The sequence below is a fragment of the Rhinolophus sinicus genome, linkage group LG11, assembly GCF_036562045.2.
Source record: "Rhinolophus sinicus isolate RSC01 linkage group LG11, ASM3656204v1, whole genome shotgun sequence".
NCBI lineage: Eukaryota > Metazoa > Chordata > Mammalia > Chiroptera > Rhinolophidae > Rhinolophus > Rhinolophus sinicus.
In genome coordinates this window covers 54,216,720-54,239,278 of record NC_133760.1, presented here as the reverse complement: position 1 = coordinate 54,239,278, position 22,559 = coordinate 54,216,720, and the positions used below count along the sequence as shown (strand labels likewise).

Below are 22,559 nucleotides of genomic sequence, written 5' to 3'. Positions count from 1 at the left end.
GGCGTCACCTGATACCCATCACCTGGGAGGAAGGTGAGGCCAGAGCGAGCTGCTCGGCGTCCAATCAGGACCCCGCATTCCGTGAGCCAATAGCAGCTCTGAGAGCCGCTCACCGAGGCTGGACTATGTTTCCCGTGATGTCCCGTCGCCTCGGGCTAAGCGGCTGCCGTAAAGCGGCTCGCTCAGCACGACCCTAGTCCCAGCTGTGCACCTCTCCAAGCTCCTGGAGCGCTACCGCCCCCCAGGCGTGGGAGAGGCACGCGCTCCTTCCCCGCCGGGGAGCCCTCCCCTCCCAGGGCCGTGATCCCCAAGGTGGTCGCGGCCGCGGCTTCCTCCGGCCGGGCCGCGGGGGGAGGGGACGGCCTGGAGGCAGTGGCGGGGGCAGCACGGGCCACCGAAAGCGGGGCCATGGAGCCCAGGGAGTCGGGGAAGGTAGGCCTGGAAGGTCCCTGGGGCCGCCCACCCCCCTCCCGTAAATCCCTGATCTGCCCTCTGGAGAGGCGGGCGGGTACGGGCGGAGCCCCAGCAGATGAGCCAGCCTTGCAGGGGAGACTCGCCCGCTCGCCCGCCGCCTCTTCTTCCGCACTTGGGCGGGTGGCGCAGGGACGGGCGGACACACCGCTCCGAGCCCCGCGCAGCCGTCTCGCTCCCCTCCCTCTCCTGGCCAAGCCACCTCTGCTAAGTGGCCGCTCGGTTGATGCTGGAGGTGGGTGACCCGCTCAGTGCAGTGATGCAAAAGTGCTTCCTGTTTTCTCACGACTTAGGCGTTTTGAAGAGGCCCAGCTTGTTTTAACGCTTTGAGGCTGGATAAGACGCCAGTGGGGACCAAGGGGTAGAAATCACCGAGAGGCAGGGTGAAGGCTTGGACCTGCTTGGATCCCTTTTCCCAAGAAAGGGCTGAAAAGAAAAAGAAGGTACCTAGCATATTTCTGGCCGACTTCTGTTTCTGGCTTATCTACTTAATGAGTATCTGAGCATTGCTTAGAAGTATATTACCTAATTACTTCAGGCTGTGAGTTGGAAGAAAAGGTGGGAAAGAGTGCTTGAAGGTAGAGGTAAGTGGGTTTGACAGAATTGCTAGAGTTCCGAGGCAGTGTCAGCAAAGACCAACGTGGTGTTGCTGCTTGACCTGGAGACAGTGGCAGCCACGTGGGACTAACATCTTTCTGGATTTTATTTTTTTCCTGCCAGTTCTTGAGGATTGTTTCTTCTTTGCACAGAGGGAATTCCCTCAACAAACGTTTGTGAGTGCTGAGTCCCTCCTTTAAAAAAAATTTGTTCATTTAATAAACATTTGCGATCCGTGATTTACGTTGAACAAAATTGTGGAAGTACAAGGATAAATATGTAATGACCACTTTCCTCAAGGAGCTCTCCTGTGATTTTCACTTCAATAGCTTGGACAAGCCTGGAAGGGATGTCCCACAAAAGAGAGGGAGGATAATGAGGTTATATTGATGCTGTAGTTTTTCCTGGAAAGATTGGGAAGGACGCTGAATTACAAAAGAAGTTCTTCTTGCTTAAGCATCTCTTCCGCATTCCGCTCTGCAAGCTAGTGATGCATTTTCCAGATGAAACAACCTACAAAGTGAATTATTTAAGATAATGTAGCTCAACTAAAGAATCTAATTAAAGAAAGATCGAAGATGAACTGTGTGCCAACCTCATGTTAAGCACTATAGGGAAAAGTAAAGGAAATGGCTCTTACCCTCAGGTAATATCCCCTGGTTAGTTTAGATTGAACTTGATTTTGAGTGAGGAGGAGCAAAATGTAGTGGGGAAGAAGGATTATTAACAATTTTCATTGGAATTGGTGATTTGAGGTTGATTTCCAACCCATTATGTTCCATTGTAGGCTTTTTAGCCTTTAAGGGGAGAAGAGAGAAATACAAACATTTTGGGAGGTAGAGGAGAAATTTGATGTTTCTTTCAGGCCCAGCCACTAATTGAAAGCCCTGGGGACTGGAAATTTCACCCTTGGTTCTAATCTTGATTGCAAAGTATCTCAAAAAGATGCTCACCAAGTGTATCCATTTTCTAACCTGGGAAATGATAACATCATCCACAGGTGAAATAAAATGATTGCAAAACAAACTGGCAGTGTAAGATGTGTCACAAATGAGTGACAGTAACAGGCCTGGGTAGAATAGCTGTGCTATTCTAAGCTCCATTCCAAATGTTGTTTTGGCTCAAAGCTGGGAAACTGAGGTTCAGTTGATGGAAAGGCGTGGTCTGTTATTCTTCCTTTCGGGCTATTTTGTGATATTTCTTAATTAAAAGCAATCTTGGCCCATGGGATTGGGTATCTTGCTTGTCATTGGCAGAATAATCGATAAAGATCAGACTTTTCCCCATTATCCTGTTTTATTTTCTTCCCAGCCCTTATCACTATACAAAATCCTCACGTTTATGTATTTATTTACTTATTTACATATTTGCTGACTTGACTCTCGGCTGCATCCCCTGCTAGAACAGTGGAGCAGTTTCTGGCGCTTAATAGGTTCTCAAAGTATGTTTTTGAATGAACGACGCTAAAATAGCACCAGTGCAGGAGCCCTTTCACCACAAGGTGTGGGTGCTCTGAAGAACACTGCAATCTGACACCTCATGTACCCCTGGGGAGACTTGTTGGTGCTGCCCAATAGGGCTATTTATTTGTGTACGTATTTATTGTCTCAACATTTCTGGTTCCTCGCCCCCTCTGACGTCCCCATGGAAGTGCTCACCCCTTTCTCATTCATCTCTGTACACAATTCCATTATTGCACTTACAGTTGTCTGTCACCTGTTATTTTAATCTTGAGAATAAAGATGGTACCTTTCATATCTTAGGCTCACCATGCACCAAGCACATAGGAACAAATAATAAATGCATGTTGAATGAAAAAATGAATTTAGTGCCTATGAAATACTCTCTGTATAACCTGGTGGTGGGGAGAGGGACAGTGATGGTGAAGGGGTTTATAAAATAAGCCGATCAGCATAGGCTTACTGATTGCCAGGCTCCATGAGGGCTAGAAAGCCTTCCTTGCCCAGGGGAGGAAATGCTTGGGCTGGGAGGTTAGGAACTCCATCATGGGAGAGGTGGAATGTGAAATTTGATGAGTGGGTAGGCTCCGAGTAGGTGGGAAGAAATGGCCAGAGGCAGGGAATCTAAAGGTGGGTGTGTAGGAGGCTATGTTGTGATTGCCATTATCTGAATCTGTGTAGTGGAGGTTCCAGGTGGTGCAACCCATAGAGCTAAGGTTAGGAAGGTGGGTTAGGTTCCGATTGAGGGACTGGGCATGGAGCTGAGAAGTCAGAGCTCTACCCTATAGACAGTGGGAATCATTAAAATAGAATATCCAGAGATAGTCTGCTTTATATGCAGGTAAGGAATTCCTCTTATTCAAGCAGATTGATGGCTCTTTTTTTGTTTGTTTGTTTGTTTGTTTGTTTTTTACATTGCAGTCAACTGGAATCAGAAGGCTCGTGCCCTAACAATTGGTTAAAAGAGAGATACCAGGATTAGGGTAGTCACTCTTGTTGGCAAGATACTTCTTTATTATCTCAACATTCAGACCTGGCCATATGCTTCATCCTTGCGGAGCCTATAAGCTCAAGTGATGGGTCCATGTGCTTTCATTATGTCCACCTGTTCCCTCAGGAAGAAAGGGTGGGTGGGTTTGAATAGGGAGCCCTGCTGTCCTTGGTCACAAATGTTTTAACCTGCCCCAATCGGAGCAGCTTGCCCTCTAAGTCCTGGTGTACAGTAATTGTCCCGGAATCTGCCTTCACTGTGATCTCGAGGGTTCTTTTTCCCCTTCCCCACGCTGGCTCTCTTTAGACCATATCTCGGTGTACCCCTTTCCTGTCTGACTTCCTTCTTGTAATGGAGCCCATCTTCCAGCAAGTTTTTGGAAATATCATCACATTTTACTCTGAGAGTAAATAGTTGTTTAAAATATACACGTTTGGCAGTTCAAGTCTATGTTTGTTTTAAAAACTGTTCATTCATACATAGTCATAAACAAAAGTCTGCAAGGTTACATTCCAAATGTTAATAGTAATGATTCTTTTTCAGTAAGGGGTTGTGGGTGATCTTAAAACATTTTTTTCTACTTATTTTTTAAATTTTCTTCATAAGTATTTTTGAAGTATTCTCATAAGAAAAATACTTAAGTTATTTTTAAATAAATGATTCAGTTTGTTTTAGTCTAGAAGAGGGGCACAGAGCCTTGCTTTTACTTAACCCCCATTCTTTTATGGGCCTCATGGATATCTGCGTTTCTAAACCACTTTGCTCAACCATCGAGATCTCTGATTGGCTCCTTGACCAATTGTCCCACAATCTAGAACTCCCAAATCATGTTTGAATTCCGCTGCTGCCCCTTTTGGGTGGAACAGAGCTAGTTGACAGGCCGGTGGGATTTAGTTCTCAGCTCTAAAACTTTGCCTGTCTTGATCATTGACTTCATTCACAGACATAGTTCTGAATGGTCTTCGACTATTCCTAGGGATCAGGTACATCTTCCTAAGGGAAGATTTACCGTGTTCAAAGTTTTGCAAAAGAATTTGCTGGAAGTTGTTGCTGAGGCTGAGAAGTAATGGGTCCTGTGGGGCCATGCAGAGCACACACAGAAAGGATTATGAAATTCCCAACTCAGCCGTCTTTATGACTTTTGTTTCAGTGCGTGGCCCTTCCTAGAAGAACGAGCCTCATTGCCACTGTGATGTACACCCAGGTGGTGAAAGAGATGGGGTGTAGTTTTGTATGTAGATTGACGGTGCCCCCTCCCCTAATCTGATACACTCCTAGCACGGGGGTGCACGCAGGTGGTCGTGAACGCAGGTGGGGAAGATGAAGGAAGAAGTTGGTGCTCAGCTGGTGTCATTTTGCCTTTCAGGCTCCTGTGACATTTGATGACATCACAGTGTACTTGCTTCAGGAGGAATGGATGCTGCTGAGTCAGCAACAGAAGGAGCTCTGTGGTTCGGACAAGCTGCTGGCACCGCTGGGTACGGGCTCCTGTTCGTTTCCCCACCGCCTGAACATAGATCCGCATTCCCAACTGTATCCAACTGGGACATACTCGAGAGGTTTCTGGGATCCTACCATTGAGGGAGGACCTCTCTATGCATCTGTTCAGTCTCATATCTAACTTAACTGCACACGATTCACTCATCACCTTTCGCTTCTCCCTCTAAATTGGCAAAGAGAAGTGGGGAAATGGGGCATGTCAGGCTAGACCTCGAGGCCTCAGGATATCCCGAGGTGCCAGGTGGGAAGCCCCGCCTGTGGTCTGTGGGGTTGCAAGGTGGATTCTGTTCCAGGTTCCCAGAGGTCAGCGAGGTAGAAAGAGCACCGGATCTGGAGTGTAGCCATACTGGTGTGCCTCGGACCAAGCCCTTTAGCCTTGTAAGCCTTGATTTCGTCTTCGTAGGGTTGTCACAGAGGTTGAGAGAGAGAAAACAACTTAAAATTGTGTGCCCATGGAGGTATTTTTCGTCTTTTCTATTTTCTGAACATGCTTTCTCTGCTTCTGTGGGTAGACTTTTGATACCATGGACAGAGGTGATTGTATTGTAACGTGTACACACATATATACTATTTTCGGATTTCAATTTGATACCACCCTGTCTTTCCTTCTTTTTATCTTGGTCCCCGTCTAAAGGTTATGCGAATGCGAGTCTCCACTCTCTGTGGACAGAGGGATGGTAGCTGGGCTGGTCTTCTTCCCATGCTAGACACAGTTTGAAAACCACTGATTCTTCTAAACCGGAAGTTGCAAAGTAGCAGGTCATGGGCCAGGTTTGGCCAACAGATTTTTTTATTTTTTCACTTTCATCACTTTCGTTTGGCTTCTTAAAAATATTTGTATAAATTGTCAATATTTAAACATGGGGAGTTTTCACATGAAAATATGGACATCTGGCTTCTCTTGACAAATGGGACAGTCGGGCAGTGCTGACCCTGGGTTCCGCATGCTGGCCTCCTCCTGGAGTCGAGTATCCGCTGTCCCAATACATGGGTTTGATTCCTCCAGGTGGCCACAGCCTCCCACCCCAGCCTGATTTCCTCAGTTGTGTTATCAGTCGGGCCCCTCTTAACCTTTGAGTTTGAGCCTCTGTTCTAAACCAATAGTTTTCATACCGTTTTAGTCTAGAAGAGGGGCACAGAGCCTTGCTTTTACTTAGTCCCCCATTCTTGGAGGTTCCTCATGGATATGTGCGTTTCTAAACCACTGTGCTGAACCTTTGAGATTTCCGGTTGGCTCCTTGACAGTTATCCCACCTTGCTGAGAGGATGTCACAGACAGAGCTTTCATCACTGTTGTGATCTAGATATAGGACCTCCTAGCGCTTCTCTCTTCCTGACTCAGGACCCACTATTGCCAACCCAGAGCTATTCTGTAAGTTTAAGCGAGGGCCAGGACCATGGTTAGGCAATGTCCAGGGCCAGAGCGATCTCCTGAGATGCCACCCAGGTGAGTGTGGCACACACCCCCCGCCCCGGGGAGGAGGGAAGCTTAGCTGGAGAGAGGACTCCTATTTTATCCTCCACCTCTCCCTGTTCTCCACCAACTTACATTTGAAGGCTGTTTCTGCCCCGCTCCAACTGACACCTTATCTAAAATACACACACCTCCCCAACATGGTTCTCCAACTTCTCATCTCCCTTTATTTTATTTCTACCCGAGAGTATATGTTTATTTATATATGTTCCATGGAGCGTGACTTTGTCTTATTTACTACTGTATTCCCAGTGCCAAGAACAATGCCTGGCACATAGTAGTTACACAATCAGTAATCACCAAATGAATGAATGCATAAATGAATGAATGAACAGCCATCTATTAAGTCGTAGGGATTTATCTTTGATTTGCTCCTTCGGGCAGCTTGTCCTGTTCAGGGCTTGGCTTGGCTTGAGCAGTCACTGTGGAAGAGACTGAGTTAATGCAGCCCTTTCTGCGGGAGAAAAGAGAGGTGGGAACAAGCTCCTCTGTGAATCGAATCACAGAAGTGTGTATCCATCTCAGATGGACCATAAGGAGCCCTGGGCTTCCTAATACTCACTCATTTGTTTCGTTTTTCTCTGCTTGACTCTTTATGAACGGCTTTGTGCTCCTGGGGCTGGTTACAATTCTGTACACTGGTCTCTTGACCTGGAGCAAATACTGTTGAGTTCTTGGCACCTGGGTATCAGAAGTCACATCGATGCATGAGAAACGGCTCCAGAGGAGTTTGAGTTGTCTCAGCTGCGTTTCATCTTAGGAGCGAATAAAAAAACTTCTAGGTTACCTAGAAGAAGAAAAATCTAGTGAGGTCATGAGGGTCTTCACCTCTTTGAAGGGTTGTGGTGTGAGAGAGGAATGAAATGTGTGTGTCTCTTGAGGGCGGAAGTAGCACCCAGGGTGGAAGTTCCTCAAAGCTGGATTACTTTGAGGGAAACTCTCTGGGGACCACAACTGTCTGCCCAGGAGGAGGTCGCTCTGTGGCCCCATAGGTCCTGGAGCGAAGTGCAGCTTGATGGCTGCCTGTCAGAGAACCGAGGCGGGGGGCTCCTGCAGGGGATGGGGTTATGGTACAGGCATACCTCATCTGATTGCGCTTCACAGATGCTGCCTTTTGTTAGAAGTTGAAGGTTTGTGGTAACTGCACGGAGCAGTCTGTCAGCGCCATTTTTTCCAAGAGGTTCCGGTGATGGTTGGTATTTTTTACCAATAAAGTATTTTTTTAATTCAAGTATATACATTTTTTAGACGTAATGCTATTGCACACTTAACAGACTACAGTATAGTGTAAACATTGCTTTTGTAGGCACTGGGAAACCAAAAACCGTGTGTGACCATTTTATTGCACTATTTGCTGTAGTGAGGTGATCTGGAACCGAACGCCCAGTATTTCTGAGGTCTGCCTGTATTGGGCTTTAATTACTTTTTTAACCCCATATTCTATTAGGTCAGTGTGCTTATCCATGAATAAGTTTGAGCTCCGAAGACTGTGCCACACTCTTAGGTTGCTGATAGCAAATTGCAACAATCTCCTTTGGGCCAGGTGTATCTGTCCTTTATATTTTTTTGAAAGAAAAAGTTTGCTTAAAGCCCACTTGATTTTCTTCTGGGTTAGGTAAGGTGGGCCTGGGGAGTTGGGGGAACCGAAAGAAGAGAATTCGGGTAGAGGCTGTGTCACTTTTGTGTGATTTTCAGCTTTCATATTTGACATATCTGAGAGCCTTCATGAGTCGCAGTGGCTCTCTCTATAGGATTTCAGAGCAAATTCCATTTGTCTCTTTTCTGTAAAGGAAAAAACAAGATGGGCTACATCGAAGAAATGGACGTGCACAGTCCAGCCAGAGAGACTGGGCCTTACCTGCCACCGCAGAAGAAAGCCTGTCTTCCCCACTTGGGGACAGAGAGTGGCACCACTGACGAAGACTGCACAGGAAAAAGCAAAAAGCCCTTGAAACCCCGGTCCATCCAGAGGTCGTGGTTTGCACAGTTCCCATGGCTGGTCACTAATGAGGAGCAGACGGCTCTTTTTTGCTCTGCTTGCCGAGAATACCCGTCTGTCAAAGACAGACGGTCCAGACTGATAGAAGGTTATACAGGACCATTCAAGGTGGAGACTCTCAAATACCATGCCAAGAGCAAAGCTCATCTGTTCTGCATTGATGCCTTGGCAGCACGGGACCCCGTCTGGGCAGCCCGTTTCCAGAGCGTCCGAGATGCCAGCCCAGAGCACCTCTTCCCTGCAGATTATCCCATCTTGTACCCCCCAGGTCCTCTGGGAACCTATGATAACATGGCCCGGCTCCTGCCCCGCTCTCGAGCTGAACCGGAGGACCCTGGGGAGAATGGAGCAATTCCTGCATTGTATCTGGACTGCATTTCCGATTTGAGGCATAAAGAAACCACGGATGACGTCCATATCTCCTCAAATGCTAATGCTTTGTGGAGTGACTCTGCTGAATCCTGCAGCCAGGTAATATGTTTATAATGATGATGTATCTCGGGAGGTGGTCGGATTCCATACTGAGAACAACATATATTGCGTGATGATGATGGAAAAATTATATTAGCTTAACCTATGGCTTCCATAATGTTATAAGCTAACATGCTTATCATGGCCTAGGCCCCGTTGTAAGTGCTCTACACGGATGGGGTCATTTATTTAAGACAACTAGCCCTATTGTTATCATCTCCTTTTGCAGGTAACAAAACCTAATTAGTGGGACTGAATATCCTTTTCTGATATAAAGGGAACATCTCAATTCAGAACAGTGATCTTTATCCAGAATCCACAACAAGCACAGAACACAATCAGTAATCCACAGCCACAAAACCACAGAGCTCTTAAGTAATGAAATTAAGATTTTGTTTTCCACTTTCACTTTGGGATCATGGAGCACTTTTCAGCATTGGGAAGTTTCTTCACATATGTTCTTTTATGTCATGATTTGAATACTGCTCTGAGGCTGGTGGGGCAGGCTGATTAAACCCCTCTCCTTGGGAGAAAACGGAGACGGGAGGAGCGACCTGTCCAGAGTCCAAGGCTTCCCGTGGTGTCGACCTGCCCCAGGGCCTTGGCGGCCCCGCCCAGTGCTTTCCTTCCACTCGCCATTGTTGGGTCCTGGAAGGCTCTAGTTCTCATCTTAGGTTTGTTTTGTAATTTTCTAATTCTTTGGAAAGTTGGCCAGTGAGGAAACGGTATGAACTGGAATCTTTGAGTAACTAGAACCTTCCCCATTCCTCACTAGTCCCCGCAAGCAGGGTTTTGCTACACCTCCTTTGGAGTGACCCCTCTAGGGTCCCAAGGAGAAGAGCGCAGAATTTTTCTGGATTCTGGAAAAATCCAAGCCTCCTAACTTCAGAAGGGCCCAGCTAAAGTTAGGAGGCTTGGATTTTTCCAGAATCCAGAAAAGTGACAAAGCTCATATCTCTTCATCTTCATGTTCCTTCTCAGTATTGGCAGCCAATAAACAGGCCTAAGCTTTTATAATCGGAATTCCTTTAGCGGTACTGCGTGTAAACCTAGTCACTGAATATAAGCATCTGGAGTTCTTTTTTACTGCTTCTTCCCCATCCGCGTGGGAAATCCTAGCAGGGGTTCCTAGAGGCAGATGGTCGTCTTGGTAGTCACGCATGCATAGAAGGCACCCCCTCAGGGCTGTAGGAGGCAGGGTGCACTCACAAGGTTCTCCCAAGACCTCTGTTCTGTCAGTGCATTTGTAGTTCCTCCAGGAGACCCTAGGATCACACTGAGGCTCATTTGGTTTTTACGCACCCATTCTGGGCCTCACCATTTTGCTTGTTTGACTTTTGTCAAAGACAAATTAGTTCCTCAGAGTACATCTGGGCCTGTTGGTGAGGGTCCCAGGAGAAACAGGCCTTGAAAAGGAGCCCAAAAGTGCCACGCCGGGTATCTGACGTAAGAGGCCTACTGAGTGACTGCTGCTCTTTGTTGCAGGATCCTCCTGAGGAGGGGCTGTGTGAGGAGGTGCCTATGGTGTTTGAGGAGCTGCCAGTGGTGTTTGAAGACGTGGCGGTGTATTTCACCCGGGAGGAGTGGGGCCTGCTAGACAAGCGGCGGAAGGAGCTCTACAGAGACGTGATGCGGCGCAATTACGAGCTGCTGGCGTCCCTGGGTAAAGATTCCTGTAGACCTTTGTTCACCACCATCATTTGACTTGGGAAATCCACAATGGCCGCTGTGACCTGTGGTCATCTTGCATATCTGCCCCTTCCCTGTACATAGGCAGAGAGCAATTCCATCTTTTGTACCCCGGAAGTCTCCCTGCTTTGGGATACTGTACTTTATCCCCTCTTCATCTACCCATCTATCACCCATCCTCTACCAAACATTGATTGAGCACCTACTACGGGCCGGATGGACATGAATGAGGCAAGGTCTCTGCTTTCAAGGGCCAGTAGGTTTGTGGGCAAGACAGAGACTTTAATAAGAAGCTATAAAATAACACAAGCTCCATAAAAGGGGTTCAGGAAAAGTGCCCTGGGGATACCGAAGAAAGATGATTCAATTTTGCTGGGCATCAGAGGGAGAGCTCAGCAAATTTTTACAGAGTGCCAAATGATTTAACTGAATCAGAAACCAGGTTGATGGGGGTGGGGGAGGAAGGACATCTAGATATGACAGAGGGAGGGGACAGCATGAGCAAAGGCCTGGAGGTGAGAAAGGGCCTCCAAGTGGATTGTGTCCTCTATTTCATCTTTCCCAGGGGCCAGAAAGGCTAGCAGTCGGGGCCTAGGTGTCACTCGACTGGGTGCTGGAGAGTGACGAAAGTCATAGTGTTTATTTCCTTCCCAGAAGACTGTTGTCTCCTGCATCTGTTGCTTTTTCTTCTCTCTGCCTCCTTTTTCTGTCAAACACCCAAGGTTCATGTGGCATCAAAATGGAAAGATAACTTTTCATGTTATAAAACTTGTACTTATTTCTTTTTTTTCACTAGCATATATGGTTAACAACAGACCTTTCAGAACTTAGGAATTCCAGCAGCGACTTGTATCATGCCTTCTACAGAATAAGAAGTCAGACTATGTGTGACTTAATTGGTGTCACATCCGCTGGTGTACACTGTCCTTTCGTGTGCCGCTAAGACAGGGATTATTTTCTAAACAGTCTTGACCTGTATACGCTTGTTTTTTATCATTGTTTAGAATTTTTAAATGGCTCCCAAACGTTCAGAACTAACTGTTCATAACATATATAATGACTTATTTTGTGGTGATAGAGGTTTTGTAACTATGTCCTCGGCCCGGGCACCTGTGCGAAGTGTATGTTCAGAGAGCATCGCTGCCAGCGTCTAATGTAAATTGTTTGCCTGATTATGATTATGTATTACTTACGTCTGGTCAAAGTAGTATATTATGATGGTATTTTGTTGTAGGATGTTTTTTCCTCTGGAATTGAAATTTTTTCTTATTTTTTTAGTTTTGCTAGTTTTCTGTGCTATCACTAGTTCTTCTCAAATGCTCCAGTGACTTATACGGCTCCATTGAAGAGTCTTTTCCACACGATCAAACATCCTGTCATTTATTGGCTTCACTCTTTTTCTGGAGGTTTCTGCCATGGGTCTTCCTTTCCTCTGCTCTGTCTAAACTAGTTCAGCTTTAGGCCTGCTGTGTAGCTGTGGCCTCAGATTTTCCTTTGTCTTTCTCCTGTTTCCTGGATCTGTCTCTTTCAGGTTTATAGCTTCATTTTGTTGGAGCACATCTTCCAGTAACCCTAAGAAAGTGTGCATGGGAAAAAGATTTTTTCGGGCTCTGTATATCTGAAAATGCCCTCATTCTGCCCTCACAAGAGATAACCTGGTTGGGTATAGAATTCTAGGTTGGAAATAATTTTCCTCAGCACTTTTAAAGCATTGCTTTTCAGTTTTATAGGTAGAGTTGAAAAGTCTAAATGCCTTTGTAGCCCTAAATATGCCTTGTATTTCAACACAGCCTATTTTTCTACTCTGAAAGGTTTTAAGATCTATTCCAGTATTCTGATGCATTTAATGATATGAGTGTCTTTTGCTCTTTTGTTCTGGATATCTGGTGCTTCCCTTCCATGTGGAAATTTACATTTTACAGTTTGGGGAAATATTCTTGTTTTATTTCTTCCTATCTATTTTCCCTCTTCTTTCTTCCAAAAAGTCCTATTAGTTAGATATTAGACTTCCTAAGTTGAGTCTGTACTTTTGTTTTCTTTTTTCCCCTATTTTCTGCTTCTATCTTTTTTTGTTCTACTTTATTGGAGATTTCCTCAATTTTATTTTCTAACAACTCTATTAAATTAAAAAAAAATTTTTTCTATCATATTTAAAATCTAAGAGCCCTTATTGCTCTTTTTCATCTATGACTATCATGACTTTTCTCTCTGGGAATATTAATTCTAGTCTGTTTTTTTGAAGCTTCGTTTTGCTTCTTGCATCATCTCTACTTCCATCTTTTTTCCTACTTGTTTCATGTTAGAAGCTTATCTTAAAGAAATATCTTTCGGTTCATTCATATTTAAAGGTAAAGCCTTAAAAATAAACTGGCTGGAAGCTCTGTGCTCTTGGTTGGGACTCCTGAAGGGGTAGCTTTCACGGTAGGGTGACCAGCTGTGAACCTGGATGTCTCATTGCAGAGCCCACAAACGTCAGTCTCCATAGGTGTTCTGTGGGGAGGAGTGAGTGGAGTGGGGCAACTCAGTGTCTCCAAAGAAAATTCTTCCAGTCTACTGCTTGGAGAGTATAAGCTGAGCCAGTGGGCTTAGAGGCAAGTAACGCATCTTCTGCTATACAGACCCTACCTTCGTCTCTCTGTTTGTATTATAACCCTTCATCTTTCCTTCTCCCCACTATCCCAGGGTCAGACCTTTCCGTGAAGTTTTCTGTAGACTCAGTCTCTGTTCTCCTCCACGGATGAGGGTGGTGGTGTTTTCTGGTTTCCTGGAATTGGTCAGAGGACCTTGGGTGGAGCTGGTCCCTGCAAACTTTGAGCCAGCCCCATGTCCACCTGTCCCTTACCTCACCTTCTACTGCACCTGGGGCCTCCGGGCCCTGCATCTTCCGGGGATTCTGTGGCCAAATTCCCTTCATTCTCCTTTATCCCCTCTGCCAGTATTTGTTGTTCAGCTCTGTTAGTTCTGTCTTTTACCTTCTTTCCTTCTTCCAAAAATATATTAATATTTCTACTCCAATGTTTCTCTTGGGCTTATGCTTTATTTTCAGAAGCATGTGTTCAATGTAGCACCATTTAATAATTTACTTATTATATTTTTACTAGTAATAAATATATGGATACATACACACATATAATAAATATACATATATTCAAGTGATCCAAAAAATGAACAACAAGGATACTTTCCCTTTTACCTTGTCCTTTGGTCCCTCCCCAGAAGCACCGACGATTACCAGTTGCTTGTATGTCCTTCTAAAGGAAGTTGATATACACACTCACACAGACACATACAAAAGCATGTAAATGGATACTAGTGGATTTTATTTTAAATCAAGAAAGCGATTTCATTGCATACCCCCGAGGAATATTCATATTTTAAATAAAGGGCAGTGCTTAACTCAAAGACATGAATTTCTTCTAGTCAGATTTCAGGTTTTATGTCAGATGGTAGATACTTTTATGGGGACTTTCAAGTGCCCGTTAAAATAACCCATGTACTTAGCCACCTGCACCAAGTCCAACTGTAGGTGTCGCTGAGGGCCCCTGCATGGGAACAGTTGTCGGTGGCACTCTTCCACGTCTCGTCTAGCTTTCTTTATCATCCCTATCTTCTATTTTATCTCCTATGTTTCTTCCTATTTTCATCCTTCCCTCTAGATGAGTTTGGCTGACTCATTGGCTTGCATGGCTGGCCCATGGAGCTAAGGAAGTTATTTATCCTGGCGGAGGGATATACCCTGGTCGGGCTGGTTTCAAGAATAAAATTGGCACCCTCGATGAGGAAGCTTTCATCGTGCCCTGGCTGAATAGACTTTATTAAGAGATAGGCCCAGGGGCATCCCTGAGTGTCTCAGGTACCACAAATAGCTTCAGGAGGGCTACTTGACTTGATGGTCCATAGTAGTGACGTCGGTGTGACTTTTTGTCCCTGCAATAGGGCCTGCTGCTGCCAAACCAGACTTGATCTCAAAACTGGAGCGTGGAGCCGCACCCTGGATCAAGGACCCAAATGGGCCGAAGTGGGGGAAAGGTGAGTCTTGACCTACTGAGTTCTGAAGGGCATGTCCAGGGGCCCTTGTCACTGTGGCAAGTCACACCATGTTCGTCCGCCCACACTTAGCCTGCACCTGTTCTGCACCAGGCCCTGTATTGGTCCCTGGGTAGACAAATAAGAAACTAACCCTACCCTCATAATGTAGAGTAGCCCAGGAAACCGGTGCAGTGTGGTCAAGTAGGGAGCTCTGGTGAGCAGAGGTGCTAAAGGGACCTGTGGTCGAGCTATGGGAGGAGGGAGGCACCGGTTATAAGGGACGATGTGACCCGCAGGTCCGTGAGCCCCTCCTCCATCTTCCCTCCTCCTCTGGTGTTTAGTGACAATATTGCTGTCTGTGAGAGTTAGTTTTGTCGCATATCTCAGGCAATAACTTACTGGCTAGTTAACTCTTGAGAATACTTCTGCGTCTCCCTCGAAGGCTCATGAGGACTAACAGATGTTTAACTTCATTTCTTTGGGGTGCCTCGAAGGAAGATTAAAGCCACCTGTTTATCCAATAGCATCTATGGCCCAGGTGGTTAACTAAGCTTATTAGCAGCTGATGTCACATGATCCCAGGGTCGCTGTGTGGATAGAAAGGAGGAAGCTGGCGAAAGAACTCAGGGATTAGCAAACACCTCTTAGGCAGCCAGATCGACTTCCACAGGTAATAATGGGGAAGCTACTAATGATTTCTAGAAAGGGGGATCACATTCACCTTGGCTGCTTTGCATAAAGGGTACTTACTGAATTGGGCTGTCTTAGCTGGTGGGAGACCGCAGCGTTCTGGGCAGCAAAACCAAGCACAGTTTGATTTGCTTCAAAGGGAAAAGAAAGATGGTGGCCGCAAGAGAGGCAGACACACAGACCCCGGATGTAGAGTCTGCATTGCTTCCAGCTCCTTCTATGGAGACATGTACCTCCTACTGTGGTTCCAGCCTTTGTGAAATACAGGTAGATGGGCCTAGGAAAATTAAGAGGACTTACAGACCCCGTTCAATTCAGAGGTCCTGGTTTGGGCAGTTCCCATGGTTAGTCATTGACCCAGAAGAGACCAAGCTCTTCTGCTCAGCTTGCAAAGAAAGACCGAGTCTCCATGACAGATCATCGCGGTTAGTCCGAGGTTACACGGGGCCTTTTAAAGTGGAGACTTTAAAGTACCACGAAGTCAGCAAAGCCCACAAGCTCTGTGTCAACACTGTGGGGATCAAGGAAGACGGCCCTCCGGCCGCCCTCGTCCCAGAGATCTCCAGCGACCTGATGGCCAACATGGAGCACTTTTTCAACGCCGCCTACTCCATCGCGTACCACTCGAGGCCCCTGAATGACTTTGAGAAGATCCTGCAACTCCTGCAGAGCACTGGGACCATGATTCTGGGCAAGTACCGAAATCGCACCGCGTGCACTCAGTTCATCAAATACATCTCCGAGACTCTGAAGCAGGAGATCCTCGAGGACGTGCGGAAGTCCCCTTGTGTGAGCGTGCTGTTGGACAGCTCCACAGACGCCCCCGACCAGGCCTGTGTGGGCATCTACATCCGCTACTTCAAGGGCACGGAGATGAAAGAGTCTTACATCACGTTGGCCCCGCTCTACAGTGAGACCGTGGATGGGTACTTTGAGTCCATTGTCTCTGCCCTGGATGAACTGGACATCCCTTTCCGGAAGCCTGGTTGGGTGGTGGGCCTGGGAACCGATGGCTCAGCCATGCTGAGCTGCGGAGGAGGCCTTGTGGCAAAGTTCCAGGAGGTCATCCCCCGGCTGCTGCCTGTCCATTGTGTGGCCCACCGGCTGCACCTGGCGGTGGTGGACGCTTGTGGGGGCATCGATCTGGTAAAGAAGTGTGACCGGCACATCCGAACCGTCTTCAAGTTCTATCAGTCCTCACACAAAAGGCTGACTGAGCTGCAGGAAGGCGCGGCTGCCCTGGAGCAGGAAATCGTCCGCCTAAAGGACCTGAACGCTGTCAGGTGGGTGGCCAGCAAGAGACGCACACTGAACGCACTCATCGTGAGCTGGCCGGCCCTGGCCAGGCACCTGCAGAGTGTGGCGGAAGCCGGGGGCCAGACTGGGCACAGGGCCAGCGGCATGCTGAAGCTGACGAAGAGCTTCCATTTCATCAAGTTTTGCCACTTCCTCTTGGACTTCCTGAGCATCTACAGGCTTTTGTCTGACGTCTGCCAGAGAGAGAGCGTGCCGATTACGGAGGTGAACTCCACGCTGGGACGGGCCTATGTAGCACTGGAGACCCTCCGTCACCAGGCAGGGCCCAAAGAGGAAGAGTTCAATGCCAGCTTCAAGGATGGGCAGCTCCACGGCATCTTCCTGGACAGAATGGAGATGGCAGAACAGCGGTTCCTGGCCGACAGGGACAGAGTGATCCTGACGGGCATTGAGTACCTCCAGCAGAGGTTTGACACAGCCCGCGCCCCCCAGCTCAAGAACATGGAGGTGTTTGACACCATGGCCTGGCCAAGTGGGATTGAACTGGCCAGTTTTGGGAATGATGAGATTCTCGCCCTCGCCAGGTACTTTGAGCTCTCACTCCCCCCCAGGTACAGTGAGGAAGCGCTGCTGGAGGAGTGGCTGGGCCTGAAAGCCACTGCCAAGAGCCTGCCGTTCTCCATGCTGTGTAAGACCACCCTGGCCCAGCACTACCGCTTCCCCTTGCTGAGCAGGCTGGTGGCCGTGGTGGTCTGCGTGCCCGTCTCCACCTCCTGCTGTGAGCGGGGATTCAGCGCCATGCACCGGATCAGGACTGACGAGAGGACCAAGCTCTCTAACGAGGTCATCAACATGCTCATGATGACAGCAGTGAATGGTGTGGCAGTTACAGAGTACGACCCCCAGCCTGCCATCCAGCACTGGTACCTGACCTCTTCAGGCCGGCGTTTCAGCCACGTCTACACCTGTGCCCCAGTGCCACCCCGCTCCCATGCAAGTAAGTACCCGTGGCAGAGTTCCTGGACATGGGAAGACAGAGGGAGGGGATCTTATCTTCCCAGTTCCCTGCTGAGCTCGAAGTTCCAACCATGTGCTAGACCAGTGGCTACTCGAGACATGCCACCAACCCTCAGGGAGCTCATGATCCAGCTGCAGAGGCCGTATACACACAGAGGCAGGCACAGGGCATAGAGCTAAGAGCAGGAATTTCCGGAGCTGGTCTGCCCAGCTTCAAAGTCTAGCTCTGCCGCTAACTAGTGTTTGCAAGTTAGCGTTGGTTTGTGTGCGTTGGTTTTCATTTGTCAAGTGAATCAATACATGTGAAGTGCTTAGAATAATGTCTGATAAGGAGTGTCAATGGCACGCTAAAGGCTAAGACTGCTACCAGAAGTCACTAGAGGACTGCACGAGGTGGGGCAGTGGCATCATTCTACGTGGGGCCGTGTGGACTGAGGGTTCGAGAGGGAAGAGATTGGTGTAGGGCAGAGGGCTGTGGAGAAGGTGGGGGCGCCCAGGCAGGGGAGGAGTTGGTGAGGGTACTGCCTACTGGCCTGAGGTGCCGGGGTGGGGACTTGGCTTGAGGGGGAAGGTACATTATACGGGAGGGCAACTTACTGAAGGAGAAATTGTCCTTTCTGCAAGTAGTCACTGGAAACCAAAGAAAATGTGGTAGGCATTGAGGTTCCAGGCTATTCGTGTTTTACTTCACAGAGACAGAGCGATGATTTGTCTCTCGACGTTTTCTTCTAGCTGGTCTCCTTCCTACTGCTTCCGCTCTCATTTTTTACCCCTGAGTCTGTGGTCATCCGCAGTGGACTGGGTCTCAGGGTTGACAGAGACTCCGTAGGAAGCAGGGTGGTGGGGCCCAGGGGAGAAAAGAAAGGAAGTGCCAAGATGGGGAGCCTTCACCCCAGCATTTGTTGAGTGAGTTGTTGTCCGTGTCCAGCCTGTGGAGGTGAAGGAGAAAAAGATGCTGGCAGCTTGCCCCTTTGCAGGTGGTTCTTCTCCTGGGGACCATGGGGCTAGTACATCTGAAACAAATAGAGTTCACCACCAGATTTTACATGATAAAGCCCTCCTTCCCAGGCAGGCTTTCGCAGCCCCAGCACTGTGGACGTTTGGGGCCAAATCTTTGTGGGGGGCCCAGCCTGTGCCTGGTGGGATTTTGAACCACATTTCTGGCCTCTACCTGTTACATAGCCTCCGGATAACGGTGACGTCCTCCCCATCATAGTAATAAACAGTGTCTCCAGACATGGCCCAATGTCCCCTGGGGGGCAGATCGCCCCCAGTGACACCCAGCAGATCAGGCCTGCGGCTCTAGTCCAGTCTCCAGTCTGCGCTGCCCTGGTTTTTCCATCGAATATACCTTGGGGCTCAGATGGATGTGGGAAGGGGATCACCATCTAACCTAGTTTCCCCTGGGTCTGATGGTGCCTTCCCTTTCCTCCCGCTTGAGGGACGGGGCCCAGGAAGGAGAAGGTGGGAGAGCTCTGTGTGGACGGGGCCGTGACCCAGAAGCCACCTGTACCATCCTACGGAGAACCGGTGGAGACCAGGCAGGACTGCATCGTGGACGCTCCTGACAGACTCCTGTGCCTCCACACCAGCCAGGAGGCCCCCAAGCTGTCCTGAGAGAGGCCCGACAGGAGCAGGACTCCTAGGATTGCCTTGGAGACGCCCGTGCTGCCCTGCCCCTTGGGGTCATGCTGACAGGCTCTCTACGGAGGTTTAGCTGCCCTCGAGTCTTCTTTGGTGGGGACTAAAGCACCAGCAAGTGGGTGGTGACAAGGTGGTTTCACCCACACCCCAGGAGGCAGGGCAATCAGGAGGCATGCAGCCTGTTTCCCACGGCCCCGCTCTACGCGGAGTGGCACCTCCCAGCACTTGTTATAAATAATGCAGAAAACTTCTTATCTCAAGTTCATGTTTAAGGTGCTTCAGGAAGTAATCCCATCATGAAAGATTTTACCCCATGTTCTGTGGCAAGAGGACTTTTCTGAAGTGGGACAGACTGTTGGGTAGGGGCTTAAAGGAGCACCCAGGCCCCTGGCAGGGTGGGGAGAGTGCCAGGGAAGCTGCCCACGGCCTCAGTGGTCTGGGGAAGGCACTGGGTGAGGGGCAGAGGATGGCCAGGCTCCAATAGCTGGCCTGGCTCTGGGATCTGTCGCCCTGGATCCATGGCAGACTCAGGGACACCCCAACTTCAAATAGGAGACTCATGTCAGAGATTTCTCTACCACCTGCCAGGACCTTCCTTAGGATGAGACAAGCAAAAGGCCTTTGCACAGAGCGCTCCGTAGATCTCCTGCAGCGTCGGGCAGCAGAGGGACGTGTCTCCCTGGAGGCAGTCCATGTGCCCACCAGCCGCACCCCTTGTGTTTGACCTGCATCGTGCTGAGCTGGCTTCCTAAGGAGTGGACACAACCAAGTTGCCCTCGGGAGGCTGGGATCTGGCTCCAGCTCTGCTGCAGGCAGTGGTTCCACCACGATTAATCCTTCCTCTTTGCTGTGCCTCAGTTTCCCTCTCCATGATGTGGCAGCAGAGAGTCCAAGTGCCTGCTGTTTCCCAGCCCACCACAGGACTGAAGGATAACAGCACTTCCAACTCCCTGCAAGACAGATGGCTGGCTGCACAGAGGGGACCCCAGGCTGCACAGGGGGGACCCCAGGCTGCACAGAGGGGACCCCAGGCTGCACAGAGGGGACCCCAGGCTATACAGGGGGCACCCCAGACTGCACAGGGGACCCCAGGCTGCACAGAGGGGACCCCAGGCTGCACAGAGGGGACCCCAGGCTGCACAGGGGACCCCAGGCTGCACAGGGGACCCCAGGCTGCACAGAGGGCACCCCAGGCTGCACAGAGGGGACCCAGCTGTGCTCAGCCCTTGTCTTGGGCCCCACCACCACTATTTTTACTGTGGGAAGACGTGCTTCCTAGACCTGCCGTGGGCGTGATGGTCTAGTCCAGTCTTCCCAAAGTTGCTCTGGGGACTCAGCCGGGGTCTCCCTAGGGTGCTTGTGAAAATGGCTCTACCCAGACCTGCTCGCTCAGTGCTGGGACTGGGGCTCAGTGCCTGGCTGTTGCCAGCAAGGTCTCCAGGAACTTCATGGGCCCTGCTCGAGGTACAGGAGGGCACCCTCACCCCATCTCCCCTCCACCCGAAGTAAAGCACTTTCCTTCGAGGTCAGCTTCCTCTCAGCAGGCCCCCAGCTGCTTCTCTGCCTGGAGTGGTGTGGTGTCTGGACCCGCCTTCCTAACCATGGCTGGGAATAGGCAGGCTGGAGGGAAGGGTTCCCTCATCCCTGCCTTTCACTTGTTTCAGACACGCAGAAAGCGGTGCTCCATCCAGGCCTCACTACCTGGCTCCAGCTGGGGTCCCTGCTTTGTGCTGCATTCCAGGTGGTCTGGCCTCCAACTAGCAGTCTGTCCACTTCCCCTTCCTATAAGGTGCTGAGAGCCCTGAGATGCTGCTCACTGCATGGCCAAACCCCTGCCTCCCAATGTTTCTGATTCTGCCTTCCCATGACCCGACCCTTAGCACCTACCCTTAGCGCCATCCCTCCAGTTTCCTTCAGCTTTGAGCCAGGAATTCCATTCTCACGTTCTCTCTTTAACCTGTGGAAATGTCTGTCTTCCAGCTCTATGGTCTGGGGTCTGAGATGTACCACGGGCCCTTGGAGCTGACGCTCGAGCAGTGTTACTGTCACATGGCCAAGATGGAGCCCAGACCTCTCTCCTCCATCACATATGTTTCTATGTGGAATTCAGGAATCTGCCCTAGGCCAGGTGCCGTGGGGGTGATTTGATGGAATGGAAGAGAGAGAGGCCCTTTAAAGTTGGGGTCATAGCCCCTGCCCTATCCACAGGGATTCCAAATTGAGGTGCCTTTCCTGCAAGCACCTTCCCCGTGGCATTTTCCAGCCTTTAAGAATTCTCAGAGCAAGAGGCTAGTCCTGCGGGCAATGCTGCATGTGGGTTATACACACACACACACGCACACACGTCTAGGCTGAGGTGGAGGCCAGGTACAGACACACCCTGCCTCTTCCCATCTGTGCTCTGAGAACGGCTCAGTGCTAGCCTGTGAGAAAACTGGGCCCCTTGGCACTATTTGTCATGGGGGTTTGCACTCCCCAAGTTTCTCGAGGGGGCTTGGGCATGCTCTGGCTCCTCTTTATTAGCTAAAAGCAAAGAGGACTATGTGTTTTGTGCAGGACCCCAGGGCTGCAACGGGATGAGCATCCTTTTAAGGGAGACCCATGGCCCAGGCTGGCCTCTTTGTTTTGTTTCAAGAGACATGCTGTGTTTCCGACCCCAGGCCCTGGTAATCCGCTGGGTAGAGAGGCTTCCTCGCTTTGCCTCACAAGAAAACAAGTTGAAGGACATTTGGAACAGGAGCAATCACGCTGCCTTTGCCCAGAGTCCTGGCCATGCGTCCATCCTCCTTCCCTACGTGTAATCTTCATGGTATTTCTGTGTTCCCATCCACCCACCCACCACACCTCAGGACTGATATTCTGAGTAACCAGCATTATAACTGACATGTTGGTGTTAACAGCCATAGGGACCAGATGGGAGGGAGGGACCTCAGCCCCACACCCACCCCCTAGCTGGACAGGTTAGAGCATAATCTACCCCAGCCCTTCTGCTTCTGTCTCAAGCCAAGGTTGGTTTCCTAGGATGCTAAGTATTTAGCAGGACAGTGTGAAGATTGGCCAGTTCCCTCATTCAGGTGTCTGTCTGTCAAGGATACTAGGGGGGGTCGGGGTAAGGGGAGGCCTGGATGTCCTCTCCGCCGCTGGTTTCAAAGATGTGCAAATGAGGTTTATACAGCCACGATTGATTTTCGATGTTTTGCTATCTGAATAAAGCAGAATTTATTTCGATACATGCCTCTGTCCTGTAATTTCTTTAGCCAGAGTTAGGAA

General features: G+C 49.1%; 1 protein-coding gene across 4 annotated transcripts; it reads left to right on the top strand.

Moving 5' to 3' along the window:
• Positions 1–35: 35 nt before the first annotated feature.
• ZNF862 (zinc finger protein 862) lies at positions 36–22,517 on the top strand. Of its 4 annotated transcripts, XM_074315177.1 has the most exons (8): positions 38–432; positions 4,886–4,997; positions 6,362–6,466; positions 8,284–8,963; positions 10,449–10,626; positions 14,589–14,681; positions 15,511–17,625; positions 19,087–20,288. In XM_074315177.1, exons 1-8 carry the CDS (start codon positions 409–411, stop codon positions 19,260–19,262), a joined length of 3,483 nt encoding a protein of 1,160 aa, XP_074171278.1. In that variant the 5' UTR covers positions 38–408; the 3' UTR covers positions 19,263–20,288. The 4 variants fall into 4 exon arrangements, with proteins under 4 accessions (XP_074171276.1, XP_074171278.1, XP_074171277.1 ...); XM_074315175.1 differs by lacking the exon at positions 6,362–6,466 and having other exon boundaries at positions 36–432; positions 20,148–22,517; XM_074315176.1 differs by lacking the exon at positions 6,362–6,466 and having other exon boundaries at positions 44–432; positions 19,087–22,517.
• The last annotated feature ends 42 nt before the right edge of the window (positions 22,518–22,559 follow it).